Below are 24,386 nucleotides of genomic sequence, written 5' to 3'. Positions count from 1 at the left end.
TTTGATCCCCCCAAATCTATATAGATGCATTGAATGTAATGCAAATAACTAGATCTGTGCAGTGATAAAGCATGAGCCACTCTCTGGTGAACCACTGGCAGTCAAGATGGACAACCCCTCTATCTGGAGCCTCCATATGATATGTGTGTGTGTGTGTGCGCGCGCGTGCGCATGTGTGTGCTAAGTCGTTGCAGTTGTGTCCAACTCTTGGCGGCCCTATTGATTGCAGTCCACTAGGCTCCTCTGTCCATGGAATTCTCCAGACAAGAATACTGGAGTGGGTTGCCATGGCCTCCTCCAGGGGATCTTCCCATGCCCTCCTCCAGAGGATCAGACCCAGGGACTGAACCAACATCTCTTAGGTCTCCCACACTGGGAGGTGTGTTCTTTACTACTAGTGCTACCTGAGAAGCTTTGAGATCTCCGTGACCCAGGGATCAAACCCACGTCTCCTGCTTTGGCAGGTTCATTACCAGACCTAGTAACTGCATGTAAAACATCCATGCAGACCCCATGTCCCTGGAGTGGGGACAATGGGCATGAAATAGTTTGAGTTATGCCTGGGGGTCAACACCAGAGCCCAAATGAGAAGAACAGAAACATTTCTTGGATACTTCACATAATACCTTGTGAGCAATTTAACAGCAAACATTGGTGTTTATAATAATAATAATCTCCATTTCATTGCTCATAATTATTCTACTAACTTAAAACTTTCTGTTTTTATGGGAAAAAATATCTAGGGGAAGCCACTAATCTCTGCCAGTTGGCAGACTAGGGAAAACATGAAGCCAGGAATGTGTGAGTTACAATTTGTCAGAATTCCAGGCTCTGTGTACAGACAGACATGGAAAATGTGGGCCATTAAGTAATTGAGGCAAAACCTTGTCTATCTCTCTTTTTGTTTGATCTTCTGGCCAAGATAAACTTGAAAGGAAGAGTGTATAGGCTTGTAAAAGTGAATCAGAGGGTGGGGCTAAGAAAAGGGTGGTACTAAAATTGCTAAAAATTACTCCTACAGTTAAGAGTTACTTAACTCAGCCACAATTTCTTACTAAAGGAACCCACTGCCAATTCTGCTCCAGTGGAAGAAAACAAGGTATTGTAAATATTTCTTTGTTTAAAAATGTTTATGTTTTCTTTATTCATTGTACTGCCTAGATGAATAACAAACTATCAAGACCTCCACAGAACAGAAATGATAGTTGAGGCCATCCCCCTAGAATTCTGTGCAAGTCTGAGAGATTTAACCTTGAACTGGTTCAAAGATTGTGCTGGGAAAGGCTAAGCAGGAGAGCGCTTTCATTTCCAAAGATGTGAGAGATGTGGTTTTACCATGAATTGTGGATTATGAATGATATTTTTTTCCAGTCACATTTTTGGATTTGCTGCCTTTGTATTTGTCAACAGGGGCAAAAAGAAATAAGATATTCTCAGAATGATTGAACCAAAACCCTTCTATCCCTTCAAAAGAGTAGACTTGGCAACATGAACTTGATCTCACTCATTTGCGTAGGGAACTAATGATTTGACTCTCTACCCCCTACCCCTACCCAATTTCAAGTCTTGGCCTTCATTCCAGGGGCCAAAAACTTTCTTCTCTTTCATGGAATAATCAAGACCCTAACCTTACACTACATGCTCATCAGAAACCCTTCAAGACTATTAATTCCCTCAGAAATGGCTTCAGGTAAACTCAGAAGTGCTGGGGGTGTGGAGAGCTCATTTTCTGACATGCATGACTCCACCAAGTAGACAGTATTGTTAGTACCCTGGGAAGGTCAGGAGGCCTTGACTGTCCTCTAACAGGAAAGCAGAGCAGAGTCCTTCCTGCTCCCTCCTCCCACTCGCCATCACCGCTCATTTCTCCCTCCTCTTATTTGACCTCTTTTGTCACCCAATCCCTCCCTTTCACCATAAAACCTTAAAGGCAATAAAATATAGTGGCAAAAGGATTTGTATTTAGAGTCCAGAGACTGGGATTGAAATGAGAGCTCTGCTGTTAGGGAGCTGTGCATGTTAGCACATTTTACTTCTCTGGGCCTTAGTTTCCTAGCAGATAAAATGAGATAATTTGATTAGGATTAGAAGATTCTTTCCAAGACTGATTTGCTGGGAATATGTGTATCTATAATGACACATTTTGATGAATGATACTATTCTTTTCTTATTTTCATATTTCTTTGATTAAGCCCCATTACAGACTGAGATATTACATATTTTACATAAATGTATGGATAATGATATATGGATTAGGAAATGACAACCCACTCCAGTATTCTTGTCTGGAAAATTCCATAGACAGAGGAACCTGGTAGACTACAAGCCACCGGGTCTCAAAGAGTCAGTCACGACTGAGCAGGCATACTGATGTATCTATATGCCTCCCGGAAACTGCAAAGAGAAACTCATTCTGAAAAGGGCACACATGGCTTTTGATCTAGACTTTAGTCTTTATTTATAGTATGCTCTGAGAAGATCACTCTCCATCCCTTGAATGGATACATTATTTCATGAGAATTTCATCCCCAAATTCTGCATCTTTCAGGAATCACCTTTAATGCTGGCTTAGCACTTCGATACTTTTTTTTAAAGGCAAGAGTTGTTCCTCTTGTATGTTCTAGGCTGCATATGATTTATTAATGATGATATTAATGAAAGTTAATGAAACTAAAGATAACTGTCTATTAACTTTCCACAAGAAATTAACTCTTTCATCAGAGAGAATGATCATTTTCAGGAATTTGCTACCAGTATCTAAACTCTAGAATAATCATAAATCATAGGTAGAAGGATAAAAGTCCTCAGCCTTAAAATAATAATTTCTCCTCTCTTCCCTTCATGATGATTATGCTTTGGCCATGGAGCCAAGCATTTTCCATATGAAAAATTCATGAGTTCTTAAAATAGAAAGCTTAGGGGACTGTCCCAGTGGTCTAGTGGCTAACAATCTATGCTACCAAAGCAGAGGACCCGAGTTTGATGACTGTTCAGGGAACTAGACCCTACATTCTGCAAGCAAAGACTCTACATGCTGCAACTAAGACCCAGTGCAGCCAAATAAGAAAATTAAAAAATAAAAGATAAAGCTTAATATATAGGTAGTAAACAAAACATCATTTAAAGGGATATAGCTATAAAGAAAACAGGGAGCTTATTTCCAAGATGGCACTGGATCTGTCAGGAGAAAGTGCTTATATGTAAATTTCAAACATTTTATGAGGGTGTAGAGTTATTACAAAACAAGGGTTGCTGCTTTTTTCATTTAATAAAATAGTGTTAGCCTAGAATTATCATCAGCTTCTGCAATAGGTACAAGCTATGACTAGAGATGATTTAAAGGCTGAGAAGTTGTTTGGTTAAGGGTAAGCCTATGACTAGGAGGGGTTTCAACAGTATCACTGTTAATCCAAGTCATGAAGAAATCAAGACTTTGTCTGCACATGTCTCTCCCTTGATTCAACCATTTAGCTAGAGAGATCTCCTGACTTCTCTAAAGTTCTCATTCTAGGTTTCTCAGAGGGCCACATGATATCAGTGCAAGACCAAGTTCTATACAGTACTCACCCTAATAGGAATCTCTAGGCCTAGGAATTTGGTTTATTTTAAATTATTTAATCAGTTTGAGAAATTATTTGGCTATAAAATCACAATAGATTAAACTCACTATTTCTTTGATAGCAATCCAGTTTTAAAAATCTTAAATGAGAATATCAGGGTGATTAGAGGTGAAATTTAGAAACTGAATACAATATTTTTAAAAATGAGAAAGCTTGAGTTTCTTTGTTCATTATGATTGGTTTCAGGGGGTCTCAAGTGAGTGAGAATAAAGACAAGAGTCTTGACTTCTCTACTTCTCTATACGCATTTCCACTAGACTGTGAAAGTTTCAGGTTTAAATAGATTTTAAAAAATGGTGACTAGAACCTTAACTATAAACACTCTAAATAAAAAATAAATAAATATTTGGAAGTTTCCATTTTGTACAAAGTCCTGAGATGGGTGCTAGCAGATGCACAAAGCAGAATAAGAAAATTTTGCTCTCAGGGAACTTGTTCTAGAGATGAAAAGATACGAACATATGAAAACAGAACTAGCAGTGTGATAAGCACCAGGCAGTGGCAAAAGCTACCTTATGGGACTTTGGTGGTAGACACGCTCTTGTGAACCCCAAAGTTCAGAAAAAGCATCCAGAGGAAAAGGTATGGAGCAGGGTTGGGTTTCATCTTATTATGAAGGAGGATAAAGGCTCTCCACGAACCAGGATACCATCTGTCAAGGTGTGCATGGATAAACAAGGTTAAAAAGTATAAAAATAAGGATGAAAGATAAGTGAGAAAAAGTACAAAGTCAAAAAGGTGTATAATTATTCCTCATTTACTGGTGAAGCCAGCAGGTATGTGGTGTATAGAAAAGAAGCACTTGGCTGATTCTACTGCAATTTAAACTCTGGCAATTTCAACAGGAAGACCCAAATGACCAGAATCCAGGTGTTCTCTCAGGTGTTTCAGCGCTAGAATTTGAGGGCGTTCTCTCAAACTTTCTGGACTTCAGTTTTCTAAGATTTAAAATAATACTGGAATTATTTTCATTCAGCTCTCAGGAGGGCATAAATACAGATATATAGATTATTGTTGTTGTTTAGTTGCTAAATCGTGTCTGACTCTTGGTGATCCATTGAATGTAGCCTGCCAGACTCCTCTGTCCATGGGATTTCCTAGGCAAGAATGCTGGAGTAGGTTGCCATTTCCGTCTCGAGGGATCTTCCTGACCCAGGGACTGAACCCATGTCTCTTGCATTGGCAGGCCAATTTTTTACCACTGAGCCACCAGGGAAGCCCCATATAGATTGTTACATAGGTTATTATGTATATAATCAGGTTGGATAATACATTCTTTTGTCATTTCAATGAAGGATGATAGAAAAGATAATTGTGTTAGCCAAAAAATCCATTTAAAAAAAGTAAAATAAATGGAAAAGATTATTAATATGTTCTTTAACTCTGCTTTATTTTTCTTAGATCTTCCCAATGGACTTTCTAGCAAAATCTATCAACCAATTTGCTCTGGAGTTTAGTAAAAAGCTAGCTGAATCTGCTGAGGGTAAAAATATCTTCTTTTCTCCCTGGGGGATCTCAGCCTCCTTGGCCATGGTGTATTTGGGCACCAAAGGGACCACTGCAGCCCAAATGGCCCAGGTGAGTAAGAAAGGTCAACTATCCTCTACTGGCTTAAAATGAAATGCTTTTATTTGGCTTTTACCTTCATTCCTCTCCTGGAACCCAAATAGTCCACATTTTACAATCATGTCTTCCAAAATAAAACACACACACATTTTCCAGACCTTAAAAAGTAAGGCTGAGAAAGTGAATCAACAGACAACTGTTTCTAGGAAAACTATTTAAGAACCTGTGTTCTCTGGCAAAATGAGACAGAGACATGAGGTTATCAAGTTTGGTTCAATGTCAAAATTTTTTAAAATTCTGATTATTAAAATATTTCAAGAAAGTCATGGCTCGTACTTTAATAGAGTTAGTCATCATCTTTCTAATCTTGGAAGGATTTTCTTAAAAACACAAATAGAGGACTTCTTTGGTGGCTCAGTGGTTAAAATCTGCTTGCCAATGTAGGGGACATGGTTTGATTCCTGCTCGGGGAAGATCCTACAGGCTGCAGGGCAACTATTGTAGCCTGTGCACCTAGAGCCTAGGCTCCAAAACAAGGGAAGCCCCACTCAAAGAGTAGCCTTCAGACACTTCAAATAAAGAAAGCCCACACGCCCACGCAAAGCAGCAAAGACCCAGCACAGTCAAAAATAAATAAACAAAATAATAATAAATTGATTTAAAAAGACACAAATAAAAAAATCAGGTGAAATCTGTTTCTCATGCTTTGTTTGGTTGTTACTTTGTTCAGTCCCTGCTTGTCTGGGTGAATCTAATGAATACATGAAGAGCATTAAAATAGTAGAACAGTATTACTGTTTGTTTCCAAGGCAAACCATTCAATATCACAGTAATCCAAGTCTATGCCCCAACCACTAATGCTGAAGAAGCTGAAGTTGAGTGGTTCTATGAATATGAAGACCTACAAGACCTTCTAGAACAAACACCCAAAAAAGATGTCCTTTTCATTATAGGAGATGGGAATGCAAAAGTAGGAAGTCAAGAGATACCTGGAGTAACAGGTAAATTTGGCCTTGGTGTACAAAGTGAAGCAGGGCAAAAGCTAATAGAGTTTTGCCAAGAGAACGCGCTGGTGATAGCAAACACCCTCTTCCAACAATACAAGAGAAGACTCTACACATGGACATCACTAGATGGTCAATACTGAAATCAGATTGATTATATTTTTTGCAGCCAAAGTTGGAGAAGCTCTATACAGTCAGCAAAAACAAGACCAGGAGCTGACTGTGGCTCAGATCATGAACTCCTTATTGCCAAATTGAGACTTAAATTGAAGAAAGTAGGGAAAACCACTAGACCATTCAGGTATGACCTAAATCAAATCCCCTATGATTATACAGTGGAAGTGAGAAATAGATATAAGAGACTAGATCTGATATATAGAGTGCCTGATGAACTATGGATGGAAGTTTGTGACAGTGTACAGGAGGCAGTGATCAAGACCATCCCCAAGAAAAAGAAATGCAAAAAGGCAAAATGGTTGTCTGAGGAGGACTTACAAATAGCTGAGAAAAGAAGAGAAGCTAAAGGCAGAGGAGAAAAGTAAAGATACACCAGTTTGAACGCAGAGTTCAAAAGAATAGCAAGGAGAGATAAGAAAGCTTTCCTCAGCAATCAGTGCAAAGAAATAGAGGAAAACAATAGAATGGGAAAGACTAGAGATCGCTTTAAGAAAATTAGAGATACCAAGGGGACATTTCATGCAAAGATGGGCTCAATAAAGGACAGAAATGGTATGGACCTAACAAAAGCAGAAGATATTAAGTAGAGGTGGAAACAATACACAGAAGAACTGTACAAAAAAGATCTTCATGACCCAGACAATCACGATGGTGTGATCACTCACCTAGAGCCAGGCATCCTGGAATGAGAAGTGAAGTGGGCCTTAGGAAACATCACCATGAACAAAGCTAGTGATGGAATTCCAGCTGAGCTATTTCAAATCCTGAAAGATGATGCTGTGAAAATGCTGCACTCAATATGCCAACAAATTTGGAAAACTCAGCAGTGGCCACAGGACTGGAAAAAGTCAGTTTTCATTCCAATCTCAAAGAAGCACAATACCAAAGAATGCTCAAACTACCACACAATTGCACTCATCTCACATGCTAGCAAAGTAATGCTCAAAATTCTCCAAGCCAGTCTTCAACAGTATGTGAACTTCCAGATGTTCAAGCTGGATTTAGAAAAGCCAGAGGAACAAGAGATCAAATTGCCAACATCCACTGGATCATGGAAAAAGCAAGAGAGTTCCAGAAAAACATGTATTTCTGCTTTATTGACTATGCCAAGCCTTTGACTGTGTGGATCAGAACAAACTGTGGAAAAATCTAAAAGAGATGGGAATACCAGACCACCTGACCTGCCTCCTGAGAAATCTGTATGCAGGTCAAGAAGCAACAGTTAGAACTGGACATGGAACAACAGACTGGTTCCAAATCAGGAAAGGAGTATGTCAAGGCTGTATACAGACTCTATTTTTTTTTGGCTCCAAAATCACTGCAGATGGTGACTGCAGCCATGAAAGTAAAAGACGCTTGCTCCTTGGAAGAAAAGCTACGACCAACCTGGTCACCTTAGTCACTCAGGCATGTCCGACTCTTTGGGACCCCATTGACTGTAGCCCACTAGGCTCCTCTGTCCATGGACTTCTCCAAACAAGAATACTGGAGTGGGTTGCCATTTCCTTCTCCAGGGGATCTTCCCAAGTGAGGGATAGAAATTGGTTCTCCTGCACTGCAGGCCGACTCTTTACCCACTGAGCCACCAGGGAAGCCCATTAAAAAGACAGCATATTAAAAAGCAGAGACATTACTTTGCCAACAAAGGTCCGTCTAGTCAAAGCTATGGTTTTTCCAGTAGTCATGTATGGATGTGAAAATTGGACTATAAAAAAAGCTGAGCACCAAAGAGTTGTGCTTTTGAACAGTGGTGTTGGAGGAGACTCTTGAGAGTCCCTTGGACTACAAGGAGATCCAACCAGTCCATCCTAAAGGAGATCAGTCCTGAATATTCATTGGAGGGACTGATGCTGATGCTGAAGCTCCAATACTTTGGCCACCTGATGTGAAGAACTGACTCAATTGAAAAGACCCTGATGCTGGGAGGTATTGAGGGTGGGAGGAGAACAGCAGGACAGAGGATGAGATGGTTGGATGGCATCACCGATTCGATGGACATGAGTTTGAGCAAGCTCCGGGAGTTGGTGATGGACAGGGAAGCCTGGCGTGCTGCAGTCCATGGGGTCACAAAGAGTTGGACATGACTGAGTGACTGAACTAAACTGATTACTGTATAAGCAGTTAATCTGATGTAAGCATTCTCAAATCACAGTGTTTCTATGTGTGTGTAGCCTTATATAGCAAAGTGAAAGTGAAGGCCGTTCAGTAGTGCTGTTCCTTTCTGTGAGCTGCGTCCAGGACGCATGTGGGAGTATAATTAGTGTCTTCCTCCTCTTGGACAATTTAAGAGAAACAGAGTCCACATCCTTCCTGTGAATTTCACATAAATGCTGGGGGAACACAAAGACTCTGACTCTATTGTCAGATGATGGTCGGCAGTGAGAACTGAAGCACTTAAGTAGAAATAACAACTAAAACTCCTGAATTTTCCAGATAATTAGGGCAATGGTGGCTTTTGCTTAAACTGGCTAAATGATGCACTTAATTGAATACTTAGCTTTCTTCTCAAACAATGATAGATAAAAATGAACCATGGAAAACATGAGAATTTTACATTTAAGGCTATTCCCAATGTTATTTTCAATGTCCAATGCAAAGTATTAAAGTAAACAGACTAACAACTTAAATTCAACTTAAAAATTTATTTAAAAGCAGCTCTTGACTTACTCTGTTAGTCCAGGTAATGTACCATTTAAGTCAAATCAGAGCTCCCTTGATTCATTAATCATATGTTTTGCAGCTATGGGAATGACAGGCTTATATTTACTGATGTGTATTTCAAATGATCACACCTCTGCAAAATGTGCTCATGTATTGCCTTTTTATTGAAATTATAGGTTCTTCAATTTAGCAGAGACCAGGACAGCAAATTTTGTCCTGACAGTGAAAAGAAAAGGAAAATGGTATGTCTTATATTTCAATATCCATTTGATAATTAAGGAGAAGGTACTTTTAGCATTTTTTTTTTAGTGGCTAAATCAAACAACCTTTAATAGGTCATTTTTCTTAGAAAAAGATATTAAAACTACAGGAAAATTTTAGAGTACACAATGTCTACACTTTTTGAAAGAGTTATATTCTTTCCCCTTTCTTTCCCTTCAAAACTATTTCACTTTCAACCTTGCTGTTATCTTTGCATACTAAGTGTGAAGCAAATTATGCCTCAACAACTTTTATATCCTGCACTAAGAACACCAAAGAAAACATTTACCTGCCATGCAGTTGATTTCATGATCAGTTCATGAACGTGAAATAATTTCTTTTATTCTAAATTGTTCATATACATGTGTTTCTTTTTCAACATTTTTATTTGACCGATTTCTTTTCTTTGAAAGGAATTCAATGTGGGCAAGCCTGAAGAAATATACTCTGATTTCCAGACACTTATTTCAGAAATCAACAGTTCCAGCCATGCTTGCATACTTAAAACAGCCAACAGGATCTACGGGGAGAAAACTTTTCCATTTCACAAGGTAAGTGCAAACCTCTTATTTTAAGTTGATGGGAAAGAAAGAGCCATGTGAGACCAATCAGACGCTTTGTGCTTTTCTACAGGGATCCCGGGACAATCTTAATGTATAGGATGTCTGTGGTCAGTATTTCTGATAATCATTTAAACTGACCAATGTGTCAAGTTGTAAAGGAAACCAACAATGTATCTTAAACCACATCTAGTGATCAGAATTTTATGCCCAGAATAAAGGGGTACAACCCACTAACACACATAGAAATGGGGTTTATATAAACCCTGGGCCAACATTTGTTTCTTGGGAAATAGAACAAAAGATCTAGAGTAGTTCCATGTGGTGAGTCTGAAGGAGCAGAGGGTGGCATCGTCATCAGAGGGTGGCTGGAGACTCTGTCCTCAAGAGCAAAGCTGACTTTAGGATCAGATAAATCACTTCACATTATGACTATAGAAAATGCTATTTACATGCAATTAAGTCAACTTCTCTTCTCTGATGGTTGAGACCCCACAATGCAGATCCTCAGAGGAGTTAACTTTGCTGCTGCTGCTGCTGCTGCTAAGTCGCTTCAGTCATGTCCGACTCTGTGCGACCCCATAGATGGCAGCCCACCAGGCTCCACCGTCCCTGGGATTCTCCAGGCAAGAACACTGGAGTGGGTTGCCATTTCCTTCTCCAATGCATGAAAGTGAAAAGTGAAAGTGAAGTCGCTCAGTCGTGTCCGACCCTCAGCGACCCCATGGACTACAGCCTACCAGGCTCCTCTGTCCATGGGATTTTCCAGGCAAGAGTACTGGAGTGGGGTGCCATTGCCTTCTCCCGAGTCAACTCTATGTCCGGCCAAACATTTAGTTCTTCCTGTTTGTCTGTCACATTCTTTGGCATGTGTCAGAAAAGAGCCAGAAGACCCAGGTGCCCTGTGGGTAAGAAGTAAAGAAATTGAATAGGACAGAAGGATAGCAATAGAAAAAGTCAAGCTGTACAGTGGAGAAGACTCCTGGGAATAAGATCCCACATGCCACATGGCACATATATATATGGATGTGGGGGCTCCAGAGCTGTAGGCGGCAGGCCTTCCTTCCACAACTGCAGTTCTGCATGGCTAGTCTGCATCCAGCTAAGTTTACACAGGGGAGCTTAGTTTTAACCATAGCTGGAGTATGGAAGACTGAAGAAAACAATGGGGTGAGAGTTTGCAATTATCCATCTAGCTGTATTTTTGTTTTTCAATAATCTAAATAGACTTGATTTCTCAGCTTTGATTAAAAAAAATCTACAAAAGGAGATTTTACCTATATCTTCCAGAAATATTTAGAAGATGTGAAAACATATTTTGGTGCAGAGCCACAGTCTGTGAACTTTATAGGAGCTTCTGACCAAATCAGAAAGGAGATCAACTCTTGGGTTGAAAAACAGACTGAGGGTAAGCTTTCTGCAAGGTGATCACCAGTGTATTTTTGAAAAGTATTACTTTATCATTTTGAATTGTGTTATGTGTTCAGTATGTACATTTCTTAAATAGAACTGTGGGCATATTCTAATTATTCAGAACATTTGTTTTTATTCTAAGTCTTATCTAAAACAAATAAGACAACCATTTAATTAATACCAAGTAAACAAGAGAATGATCTCACTCTACTAATTCCAAAGAGGACTCTAGAGAAATGCAAAAAGTTTTGGAATACTGATGCACATGTGGTTTCTAAAGAAAAGTGGCTGCTAATGAATAATTAATGTGTGGCATTAAATATACTGTATAACCTTAAGTAAGTTCCAGAATAAGGTCATATATTAGAACAGATTTAAAATGCAGTAACTATCCTAGTAATAGGATAGAAGTTTGTTGTTGCTATTGTTGTTCAGTTGCTAAGTCTTGTCTGGCTCTTTTTAACCCCGTGGACTGCAGAACACCAGCCTTCCCTTCACCATTTCCCAGAGTTTGCTCAGATTCATGTCCAAAAAAGATAGTTTATCTCTGACCTAATCATCACAGGATAGATAAGCATTCTCTTCCCAGAGGCCTTCCAGAGATATACCTTGTGGATTAGAGCTGCATCTTCAAGATGTGGCTTTTATATTTGTCTAAGATGATTCTTGGGCTGCCCTGGTGGCTCAGTAGTAAAGAACCCATCTGCCAATGCAGGAGATTTGGGTTCAGTCCTTGGGTTGGGGAGATCACCTAGAGAAGGAAATGGCAATCCACTCCAGTATTCTTGCCTGGAGAATTCCAGAGAAGCCTGACAGGCTACAGTCCATGAGGTTGCAGAGTGGCACACCACTGAGATTGTGCACACAGGAGATGATTCTTAATGTTTGTTAGTGTCACAGTCAGCAGGAAATAGGGAAGATAAAGCCTCTTTGCTTTTAAGTGGCTGCCCTGAAACTTTCACACATCAATTCCATTTATATCCCAAACTTGGGAACACAGCATATGTTATGCTCTGGTGACCATTTTGTCTTAGTTTGCCTGGGAATTTCCAGATTTTATTTTCTGAAAGTCTCTCAGGCCTGGACAAACCAAGATAGTCAGTTACCTGGACCTGTAGTAAAAGATGAATCCTAACTCCCTAAACTGATATAGAAGCTCAGCGTGACCATGGGGTCTTGCCTGTCTCTCCACTCCAACTCTTATCATTCTCTGACTCAAAACTAATGCTCAGGAATTTCAAGTGGCACAGAATCCCAGAAGATTCCTGTGCTACTTCACACCCTCACATATTTACTCCTGTGTCCCCTCAATCAGAAACTGCCCCTCTCCTGCCACTCCCAGCCCCTTCATGGCCACTGGTTAACAACTCAGGGCCTCCCTCAGACAAAGAGCCTTCCTCCTTGCTCTCAAAGCCCCTTTGGGAACCTTTACCTTGACACTTACCACGTCGTTCCTAAAACTAACAATTGTTCAGTTGTTCATTGACGTCCCTACCTCTCCCACTAGATTCAAGGACCTAAGTGCAATAACACTACCTTATTTGAGTTTCTGCTTTGAATCACTAACAAATAATAGCCTCGCTTATGGTATTTGTTCAGAACATTGATGTTTATTGAAGTGAATTGAGGAAGCTGGCAGCCCTACATTCTCAGTTCTTTTTTTACTGAACTAGGAAGATCCCTTGAAGAAGGAAATGACAACCCACTCCAGTATTCTTGCCTGGGAAATCCCATGGACACAGGAGCCTGGCGGGCTACAGTCCACGGGGTCGCAAAGAGTCAGACACAACTTAGTGCTAGACATGCAACAACACAGTTCTGGAGGCTGCACATCCGAAGTTAAGGTGTTGACAGGGCTCTACTGTTATTCAGTCGCTAATCTGAGTTTCACTCTTCGCAACCCCATGAACTGTGGCATGCCAGGCTTCCACTTCTTTGGAAAATTTTAGGAAAGAAGCCATTCCATGCCTCTCTCCTAGTTGCTGATAGTTGCTGGCAAACCTTGGCTTGTAGAAGCATCTCTCCAATCTCTGCCTCTGTTGATACATGGCTTTCTACTCTTCCTCTCCTTTGTCTTTGTGTTTTCACAGTCTGTGTGTCTGTGTTCGAATTTCTCTCCTTTTATAAGGACACCAGTCATTGAATTAGAGGCCCAACCTAATCCAGTATGACTTCATTGTAACTTGATTGCACCTGCAAAGACCCTATTTTGAAATGAGATCACATTCACAGGGACTGGGGGTTAGGAATTAATGTATCTTTTGGGAAGGACAAAATTCAGCCCACAACAGCAATCAGTTCAGTTCAGTCACTCAGTCGTGTCTGACTCTTTGCAACCCCATGAACCACAGCACACCAGGCCTCCCTGTCCATCACCAACTCCCAGAGTTTACCCAAACTCATGTCCATTGAGCCGGTGATGCCATCCAACCATCTCATCCTCTGTTGTTCCTTTCTCCTCCTGCCCTCTATCTTTTCCAGCATCAGGGTCTCTTCAAATGAGTCAGCTCTTCCATCAGGTGGCTAAAGTATTGGAGTTTCAGCTTCAACATCAGTCCTTCCAATAAACACCCAGGACTGATCTCCTTTTAGGATGGACTGATTAGAGCTCCTTGCAGTCCAAGGGACTCTCAAGAGCCTTCTCCAACACCACAGTTCAAAAGCATCAATTCTTCGGCCCTCAGCTTTCTTCATAGTCCAACTCTCACATCCATACATGACCACTGGAAAAACCATAGTCTTGACTAGACAGACCTTTGTTGACAAAGTAATATCTCTGCTTTTGAATATGCTGTCTAGGTTGGTCATAACTTTCCTTCCAAGGAGTAAGCATCTTTTAATTTCATGGCTGCAGTCACCATCTGCAGTGATTTTGGTGCCCCCCCAAAATAAGGTCAGCCACTGTTTCCATTGTTTTCCTATGTATTTGCCATGAAGTAATGGGACCAGATGCCATGACGTTAGTTTTCTGAATGTTGAGCTTTAAGCCAACTTTTTCACTCTCCTCTTTCACTTTCATAAAGACACCCTTTAGTTCTTTTTCACTTTCTGCCATAAGGGTGGTGTCATCTGCATATCTGAGGTTATTGATATTTCTCCCAGCAATCTTGATTCCAGCTTCTGTTTCTTCCAGCCCAGCGTTTCTCATGATGTACTCTGCATATAAGTTAAATAAGCAGGGTGACAATATATAGCCTTGACGTACTCCTTTTCCTATTTGGAACCAGTTTGTTGTTCCATGTCCAGTTCTAACTGTTTCTTCCTGACCTGCATACAGGTTTCTCAAGAGGCAGGTCAGGTGGTCCTGTATTCCCAACTCTTTCAGAATTTTCCACAGTTTATTGTGATCCACACAGTCAAAGGCTTTGGCACAGTAAATAAAGCATAAATAGATGTTTTTCTGGAACTGTCTTGCTTTTTCCATGATCCAGCAGATGTTGGCAATTTGATCTCTGGTTCCTCTGCCTTTTCTAAAACCAGCTTGAACATCTGGAAGTTCATGGTTCACGTTTTGCTGAAGCCTGGCTTGGAGAATTTTGAGCATTACTTGCTAGCATGTGAGATGAGTGCAATTGTGCAGTAGTTTGAGCATTCTTTGGCATTGCCTTTCTTCGGGATTGGAATGAAAACTGACCTTTTCCAGTCCTGTGGCCACTGCTGAGTTTTCCAAATTTGCTGGCATATTGAGTACAGCACTTTCACAGCATCATCTTTTAAGACTTGAAATAGCTCAACTGGAATTCCATCACCTCCACTAGCTTCATTTGTAGTGATGCTTCCTAAGGCCCACTTGACTTCACATTCCAGGATGTCTGGCTCTAGGTGAGTGATCACACCATCATGATTATCTGGACTGTGAAGATCTTTTCTGTACAGTTCTGTGTATTCTTGCCACCTCTTCTTAATGTCTTCTGCTTCTGTCAGGTCCATACCATTTCTGTCCTTTATTGAGCCCATCTTTGCATGAAATATTCCCTTGGAATCTCTAATTTTCTTGAAGAGATCTCTATTCTTTCCCATTCTATTATTTACCTCTATTTCTTTGCACTGAACACTGAGGAAGGCTTTCTTATCTCTTCTTGCTATTCTTTGGAACTCTGCATTCAGATGCTTATATCTTTCCTTTTCTGCTTTGCTTTTCACTTCTTTTCACAGCTATTGTAAGGCCTCCGCAGACAGCCATTTTGCCGTTTTGCATTTCTTTTTCTTGGGGATGGTCTTGGTCCCTGTCTCCTGTACAATGTCACGTATCTCTGTCCAGAGTTCATCAGGCACTCGTCTATTAGATCTAGTCCCTTAAATCTATTTCTCACTTTCACTGTATAATCATAAGGGATTTGATATAGGTCATACCTGAATGGTCTAGTGTTTTTCCCCACTTTCTTCAATATTCTCCCCCAAATACATAACTTAAATATTATCTTGAAGAAGCATCAGAAAAATCTGAGCAGAGAGTTAAGCATTCTACAATTTTTTTTTCCCCCAAAAGTATCAAGGTCATGAAAGACAAAGAATGAATGTGAAACTGCCTTGGCTTAAAGAGGACTAAGAGGAAATGAGACCTAAATGCAACTTGAGCCCTTGGATTGATTTCTAATCTAGAAAAAAAGGACACTATTGGAACAACAGATGAAATAATTTAAACAGAGCACACCTCTTGTGGTCCAGTGGGGTTGGGACTTTGCCTTCCAAAACACAGGGTATGGGTTTGATCCCTGGTTGGGGAACTAAGATATCACATGATTTGTGGCCAAAAAATGAAAACATAAAACAGAAACAGTACTGTAACAAATTAAGTAAGGACTTTAAAAATGGTCTACATAAAAATTATTTTTTAGAAGAAGAAATCTAAGTAGATCTGTTAATATTAATGGTATTCTATCAATACTGAATTCCTGGTTTGAATTTTTCTGGGTATAAGATGTTACCATTTAACAGTATTTCATAATCATAAGTTTTATAAGTGTGGCATTTCACCAGGACATAACTATATCATTTGAAATATGTCCCTTTGCTTTTGTAGGAAAAATCCTAAATCTCCTACCTGATGATGCAGTGGATCCTACAACCAGAATGGTTCTGGTGAATGCCCTTTACTTTAAAGGAGTCTGGGAACATCAATTCTTAGTCCAAAATACCACAGAAAAGTCTTTCAAAATAAACAAGGTAGGAGCCTGTTAATAACCAGTATGTATTTTATAAGACATTGCAAATGAAATTCTATTTTAAATTCATTCTATCTGAATATTTGTTCCTGTAAATGATGGCTCTTTACTTGGGCAGGGATGACTGACCTAAAAGCCCCAGTTTCATCCCACCTGGACGTTGCCCTTTCATTGTTTTAATCTCACATATTTTATCACTCACCCCTCGCTGCGATCATGGTAGAGTAGGTAAGGTAGTTATTGCATTTATTTTCCAAGTTAGAAGTGCAGTGGGGCTAAGTGGCTAGATTCATTTCAAGTTTATTTGTTTTGGTTTCATTATAGTTTCTCTGGTCAATAGAGGAACCAACCTTTAAATGTCCAGTGTTGGGGTGTGTGTGTGTTACTTGCTCTTTGTGACCCCACAGACTGTAGCCCGCCAGAGTCCCCTTTCTATGGGAGTGTCCTGGCAAGAATAGTGGGTTGCCATTTCCTCCTCCAGGGGAGCTTCCTGACCCAGGGATCGAACCTGGGTCTCCGATCGAACCTGGATCTCCTGTGTCTCCTGCAGTGGCAGGCGGATGCTCTACCACTGAGCCGCTGGGGAAGCCTCAAGTGCCTCGAGCTGTGCCTCAGTTAGAAGGCTGCCAGAACCATGATTCCACGTTCTTCACTTACAAGTTCTGTTCTTGTTCTACTAAACTAGCATCATCTTACACCAAACTCTTACTTTTCCAGAAGAAAAAGAAATAAAAAACATTTTAAAATCTCATCTCTTTCTTTAAGTTTTCCCTCTGGGCTGGCACACAGAGCATTTGTTTTTGTAGTAGGAACTACTTCAGCAACAAGGGAGATGAACAGAAGGTCACAGATACACCCAAGGGCTGGAATGCAGCTGGGTCTTGAGAATTGAATGGAAACAAAGATTCAAATATTGTCAGGATTCATCTTCTATCTTCTCAACTCTGTTTCTCTCATCCTTCTTCTCTCAATCTGAAGTCTGATCTCCATTCTAGAGATGAGTTTGATAGGTCACATTCCAAATTCTTAGGTAAAGAACTGACTGCCAAAGTTTGTGAAAATGTTTTAGTCCTGGGTGGATTATCTCACTTAAACACTGCTGCTGATGACTTATGGCTGTAACAATATGTTGTGTGCAATAGGTTGTGTGCAATAGGCAATTTTCAGATGATCAGTGGGGAAAAGATGTAGAAAGGACTGAATTTATAATCCTACAGGCTAACTGGAAATAAGCTGGATAGTTACTTGGCTTGATAAAAGCAGTAGAAATTTTCAGCTGCAAGTGATAGGAAAGCATTCCAAACTAGCTCCAGTGACATGAGAATTATATTAGTGTTAGCTCAAGGGCTTCCCTGATGGCTCGGGGTAAAGAATCCACCTGCCAATGTGGGAGATGTGGGTTCAATCCCTCTGTCAAGAAGATCCTCTGGAGAAGTAAATACCTCCAGTATTCTTGCCTGGGAAATCCCATGGACAGAAGACAATGGTGGGCTATAGTTCATGGTGTCACAAGAGAGTCAGACATGACTAATAAACTAAACAACATCAAAGAAACTAAGAGGAACCAGGAGTGGGACCTCTAGAGTCTCAAACATAATCTGTCCTCTCTGCCTCTACCCTTGAGCCATCATTATTGCTCTCATTCTCTAATATTAAGGATGGAGTTTATCCATATGACCAGGGAATATGACTGCCCTTTATTCTAGCTTCACAACTCTACTGTTAATACAGAGAGAGTCTTGGCTGCTAGCTCTAACAGAATGCTCCCAAAGAAGACTCTGATTGGTCCCACCCATATGCTTATCCTTGAGACAATCATTTCAACACAGAGCATCCTGAGTGAACAGCCATGGTCACGAGGCCACTACCTTAGCAGAAAGGTAGGGCTTTGTGATTGACATTTAGCACCACATAGAGTGGATAAATAACAAGTATAAAATGTCTGAATTGCACGGTTTTGCTTTTGTTTACCATTGGCTTTACTGACATTTCATAATGTCATGTATCTACCATTACAGTATCGTACAGAATAATTTCATTGTCCTAAAAATGCCCTGTACTCAACACATTCATCCCTCCCTCTAAGTCATTCGCAACTGATGATCTTTTTACTGTCTGTATAGTTTTGCCTTTTCCAGAATGCAGTAAAATTGGAATTACATAGTATGCAATCTTCTTGAAGGTGCAACCACATTCTTCTACTTAGCAATATGTATTTAAAGTTCCTCCAATATGTATTTAAAGACACTTTTTGTGGCTTGACAGGTCATTTCACTTTATTGCTGAATAATCTCCCATTGTATGGATTTAAGATTTTGTTGATCCGTTTGCCTTTCTGAAGGGCATTTTGATTCTTTCTAGTTTTTGGCAATTATGACTCAAACTGCTATAAGCATATATGTGCAAGATTTTGCATGAACATGTTTGTAACTCATTCTGGTGACTACCCAGGAGCACAGTTGTTGGATCATGTGGTAAGGTTGTGTTTAGCTTTGGAAGAAACCACTGCACTGCCATCTGGTGTGGCTTCCACTTTGCATTCCCATTGGCAGAGAATGTCAGTTCCATCTTAGCTAGAAGTTTGTGTCATCAGGGTTTTGAACTTTTGGCCTTTCTATTAGCTGTGACACTCCACAGCTAATCTTCACTGTTTTAATTTGCAATTGCCTAAGCACATAGGATTGAACATCTTTTCACATGCTGTAGGTCTTCCTTTGATGAAGTATCAGTTTAGATCTTTTGCCTATTTTTTAAGCAGGGTTCATCGCTTTATCATTGTTGAGTTTTAAGAGTTCTTCACAAATTTCAGATACTGGTATTTTACCAAACACATATTTTGCAATTCTTAGCTCCTAGTTTATTGCTTGTATTTTCCTTCTCTTAGTGGATTTCAGTTTTATGATATTAAAAGGCTGTCTCAAATGTTTGCATCTGAAATGCAACTTAGTTTCTGAATCATTGGTATTTGCATAGTTTGCATAAGATTATATATTGTTTTAAGTGTTTGGTACAATCCAGCTTGCCATGATTCATAGAGGATGCCATAATACTGTCAGAGAAAGAAATTCTCACATCATTTATTGACGATGTTATCAGTGGAACACATATTTCCAGAAAGCAAGTTTGAATAGTTTTATTCAGCATTTAGCAGAGGATCATCATCTTTGTCAGTGTCACAGATGGCTGGGAACCAATGTTGCTAAAGAATTAAGAATTTGGTGAGATACCTCCCCGGTGATTTTGCTGCATATATTCTACAGACTACAAGCAAACCAGTGCAAATGATGTCCATGAAAGAAAAACTTCAAGTATTTTACATAGAAAGTCCACAAGCCATGGGCCTTCAACTCTACTATGAGAGCCATGACCTCAGTCTGCTCATACTGCTGCCAGAAGACGTTGATGGACTGGATCAGGTAAAGGGATCAGTCTATTCATACCTCCCTCCTTTCCTCTCCCCTTTGGTAACATTTGTTTTCTCTCTGTGAGTCTATGTCTATTTTGCAAATGCATGCAAAATCACTTTAGTCATGTTTGACTCTGTGCAACTCCATTGACACACCAAGTTCCTCTGTCCATGGGATTCTATAGACAAGAATACTGGAGTGGGTAGACATTTTCTCCTCCAGGGAAACTTCCTGACCCAGGGATTGAACCTGTGTCTCTTATGTCTCCTGCATTGGCAGGCAGGCTCTTTACCACTAGCACCACTTGGGAATGTTTACTTGCATGGAAAAATAACTTGAAAAAAGAGACATCAGTCTGACATGAATATGGTTCTAGTGTTTATCCCTCCTGGGAAAAAAGATATGATCTTATAAATATATGATCTCCCAGTTTTTGAATTTCTGCACAGGGGGGCAACCAACACATCTTCAACCCTAGTTACTGTATTTTCACGTATCACTTAAGCTTTACAAAACTTTGTAAGGTTGATGTTACTATTTCTCAGGAAGGATAAGTAGTCTACAGACACCTTTAGCATTGGGTAGCCACACAAACAACAGCTAGAAATATTTATTGTGAGTAACAAAGCTGTGTAGATTGATCATAACAATCTTTCAGGTAGTATAGGTCTTTTTTCCCCTTCTGGTAGAACCTACCTAATTAATTTTTAAGTCACATGCATTAAGCTAGCCTTAGACATACATTTAAAAACATAAACAGAGTCTAAAACATTTTTTAAAGAATGCTTTTTATCAAGTAAACACTCTTCAGAAGATATAGTCTGTATCAGTGCATCTTCAGGTTATTGTTTAAGTTGTTCACCAGTTAAACATGGTGATGGACAGGGAGGCCTGGCGTGCTGTGATTCATGGGGTCGCAAAGAGTCAGACACGACTGAGCGATGAAATGAACTGCACTGAACTGAAGCCTGATTTTGGCCAGACTACATTTCTGAGTGATTCACGTGCAATCAGTGGTCTGTCTTTCTGTGCACTGCGTGTAGTTTTTCATGTGTGCCAGATTGTTTATGTTTCTGTTTCCACTTTCCTATTGGTGTTTAGAAAGATCTCTAGATAGTGTCATAAAATTTGTGAAACTGGAGAGGATGGTAAAACCAAGTGTGAACACTAAACCATTAGAGTTACATCATTATAAGCCTTTTTTTTTTTACAAAGTGCAAGTTCCTGACCTGAAACACTGTCACTTAATGCACATCATTTACATATGTGTCTTTGATAGCAATACTTGGATCTAGAAAACTCCAAATTAGCAAAACCATGTGCTTTAAACAAACATGTTATTTAAAAAATCAAACATTGCTTTTTATCCTATATATGTAATGCATATGTGTATATACATATATATTTATTGTTTTAAAATTTTAAATATCAAGAGAAAAAGCAGCTTCAAAATCACTATTTAAAAAGTTATTACTCTTAAGATACAATGATTTTCCTTTCTTTACTATTCTTTTTCTCCCCATAATTCATAATTACTAGTTTCATATTGGTGTAATTATAGAGTATAGGCATTTTATCTCAGATTTTGTTTTTGAAGGATTGTATACTGTGCTAATGAAACTAATTTAATAAATTAGTTATTGAACTAGTTTATTAGTTAATAAACTAGTTTTAAACTAGTTAATACAACTAATAAAAATAATTTTTTTGGTTCCCTGGCGTACAACGTGTCCTAGAGTATACGCTTTTGTGTTGATGACATCTAAATGTATATTTATACTAGTATATTTGTGTATGTAGTTGCTGTCTTGCAAATATCATAGAAGTACTTCTGTTTCGAATCAAGGTCTAACTTATTAAGCCTATATCCTGAGAACTATTAATCTGCAAAATGATATGTCAACAGTGTGAAAGATCTCTTTATAAACAAAAAAATTCCAAATGTGTGTGTTTTGTTACCTTTGGTAATGGGAGTGATTATAATTCATCTATGTAATATCTAGAGATTTCACTCAACCTTTATTTCCTATTTCTTAATTGGAAATTACTGATTCTTTCTTCATTGGCTCCAAATTGCAGCTGGAAAAGGCTATCACCTATGAGAAGCTGAGTGAGTGGACCAGCGCAGACATGATGGAGTTGTGCAATGTGCAGTTAAACCTTCCCAAGTTCAAGCTGGAAGAGACTTACGATCTCAAGTCAACTTTGAGCAGTATGGGGATGAGCGATGCCTTTAACCAGAGCAAAGCTGATTTCTCAGGAATGTCCTCAGAGAGAAACCTATTTCTGTCCAATGTTTTCCATAAGTGTTTTGTGGAAATAAATGAACAAGGTACAGAGGCTGCAGCTGGTACTGGGAGTGAAGTGAGTGTAAGAATTAAACTCCCCTCCATCGAATTCAATGCAGACCACCCGTTCCTCTTCTTCATCAGGCACAACAAAACCAACGGCATTTTATTTTATGGGAGATTCTGCTCCCCCTAAACCCTGCATCTCTCTCATCAAACAAGAGCATCTAAAGTGTGAAAAATACACATATGATGGAAAACACAATTACAATACAACCAGTTTGTAGCTTGACTCTTTCGTATGCATACGTATGAGAAAGATTATCTTGAAATAATATATTCTAGTGATCCTATCAGGCCTATATAGTTAGAGAGAATGCAAATTTAATTTTTTTAACATTTTAATGTGACTTTTATTTGCTTTTCAGAAATTTGGTTATTCAATCAAATGCCTTCAATGCTTGACCTACCTGGTCACTGTATCTCCATTGTCGCTTATATTTCACATGCATCATTTAGTGAAGAAAAATCTTTATAAAGTTGATATAATGATATCACTGATATTGATATGTGAATTTAAAAGTATTCTAAAATAAAAATTTTATTAGAAAGAATTACTATGGGTAACAGTTGTCACATTAACATCTTTGCTTTTAAAAATCTTATAAACTAGAAGAGTAAATTTCTAATTTATATAAATGTATATTGTTGGGTATAAGAAGATATTCTTACTAACATTTTATCTCCACAAAATTGCCTGTGTTTTTCCAATTTCTACTAAAAATGCTCATACACAATGTCTTATTGGTAGTCTCATCAGCTGTTATTCTAATTTTAGAGACTGAGTGTATCATTCTAGTTGCTTTTTTCCATTTTAATTTACTAAGTGAAAGACATAATCTACTATGGATCTGATATGAGCAGTGTATAAATTAGTACAAGAAAATGTGTTTTCTGTATCAGATCTTGTTTTGGTATCATAGAATTAAAAAAAAAAAAAAAGATCCTATACTTTGGGCTTCCCTGGTGGCTCAGATTATAAAGAATCTGTCTGCAATACAGGAGACCCGGGTCCTTTGCTTTAGCTCCAAAGAAGGGCAATCGTAGTATATACGACGTTTATCACATCGTCATGAGACATTTTGCCTCTACCCATAGCACCTCACATTAAGTGACAATGAAATAAATCCCTGTGTCTGTGTTCTACCAAATTAAAAGTCCTTATGTTTTAGGTGTCATGTGGACTCAAAAGAAAAGTAGGCTAACAAGTGAACAGGGAGCCTGGAAACCGAGCCAAGATAAAGGAAGACCAGAGTGACTCTGTCAGAAGCTGACAGTCAAAGAATATTCAACACAGTATTTTCCAAACAAAGAGGAAAAAGGATGATACGAGAAATTGCAGGTTAGTAAGATGCATTCTGAAAGTTATGACCAACCTAGATAGCATATTAAAAAGCAGAGACATTACTTTGCCAACAAAGGTCCGTCTAGTCAAGGCTATGGTTTTTCCAGTGGTCAGGTATGGATGTGTGAGTGTGACTGTGAAGAAGGCTGAGTGCCGAAGCATTGATGCTTTTGAACTGTGGTGTTGGAGAAGACTCTTGAGAATCCCTTTGACTGCAAGGAGATCCATCCAGTCCATTCTGAAGATCAGTCCTGGGTGTTCATTGGAAGGACTGATGCTGAAGCTGACACTCCAGTACTTTGTCCACCTCATGCAAAGAGTTGACTCATTGGAAAAGACTCTGATGCTGGGAGGGATCGGGGGCAGGAGGAGAAGGGGACGACAGAGGATGAGATGGCTGGATGGCATCCCTGACTCGATGGACGTGAGTTTGGGTAAACTCTGGGAGTTGGTGATGGACAAGGAGGCCTGGTGTGGTGCGATTCATGGGGTCGCAGAGAGTCGGACACGACTGAGAGACTGAACTGAACTGAACTGAGGAGGCATTCAGGCAGTCATTCATTTAAAACATGGTTACTAGACATCTGTGCTGTATCAGTTGATACTTAGGGCATGAAGACTATGTTTCCAAACAGAAACACCCTGGACCCCTGTCTCTTGGAGTCATGGAGCTTACAAACTCAAGGGGGAAATAGACTCAAAGTGGATGCTAGCGCAAAGAGTGATTGCAAAATAAACTGCAGTCATCCTGGACACACACGTATGTGTGTGCACTCATCAGACTTTTTCAATAATGAGGCTTAAAATATTGGCTGATGATATTTGTTTTTCTCCCTTAGTGCAAATGTATATATATATA

The 24,386-nt window shown here is 39.4% G+C and overlaps 1 protein-coding gene across 1 annotated transcript; it reads left to right on the top strand.

The window, feature by feature from the left end:
• Nucleotides 1-1,037: 1,037 nt before the first annotated feature.
• LOC104999221 (serpin B10) lies at nucleotides 1,038-22,736 on the top strand. The gene is made up of 8 exons (XM_010854728.1): nucleotides 1,038-1,099; nucleotides 5,022-5,198; nucleotides 9,205-9,270; nucleotides 9,703-9,840; nucleotides 11,140-11,257; nucleotides 16,286-16,428; nucleotides 19,688-19,843; nucleotides 21,914-22,736. The coding sequence occupies exons 2-8, from the start codon at nucleotides 5,031-5,033 to the stop codon at nucleotides 22,316-22,318; spliced, it is 1,194 nt and encodes a 397-aa protein (XP_010853030.1). The 5' UTR covers nucleotides 1,038-1,099; nucleotides 5,022-5,030; the 3' UTR covers nucleotides 22,319-22,736.
• The last annotated feature ends 1,650 nt before the right edge of the window (nucleotides 22,737-24,386 follow it).

The sequence above is a fragment of the Bison bison genome, unplaced genomic scaffold (genome assembly GCF_000754665.1).
Source record: "Bison bison bison isolate TAMUID 2011002044 unplaced genomic scaffold, Bison_UMD1.0 scf7180017864349, whole genome shotgun sequence".
NCBI classification, from domain to species: domain Eukaryota; kingdom Metazoa; phylum Chordata; class Mammalia; order Artiodactyla; family Bovidae; genus Bison; species Bison bison.
This window is presented reverse-complemented; position numbering and strand designations above follow the sequence as displayed.

What these genes read in the sequence shown, in the direction of transcription:
- LOC104999221 (XM_010854728.1), top strand. Translation starts at nt 5,031, where the DNA reads ATGGACTTTCTAGCAAAATCTATCAACCAATTTGCTCTGGAGTTTAGT. An exon ending in CTGCAGCCCAAATGGCCCAG is followed by an intron (nt 5,199 to 9,204) that starts GTGAGTAAGAAA and finishes TTGAAATTATAG; the next exon opens with GTTCTTCAATTTAGCAGAGA. An exon ending in GGTTGAAAAACAGACTGAGG is followed by an intron (nt 11,258 to 16,285) that starts GTAAGCTTTCTG and finishes TTGCTTTTGTAG; the next exon opens with GAAAAATCCTAAATCTCCTA.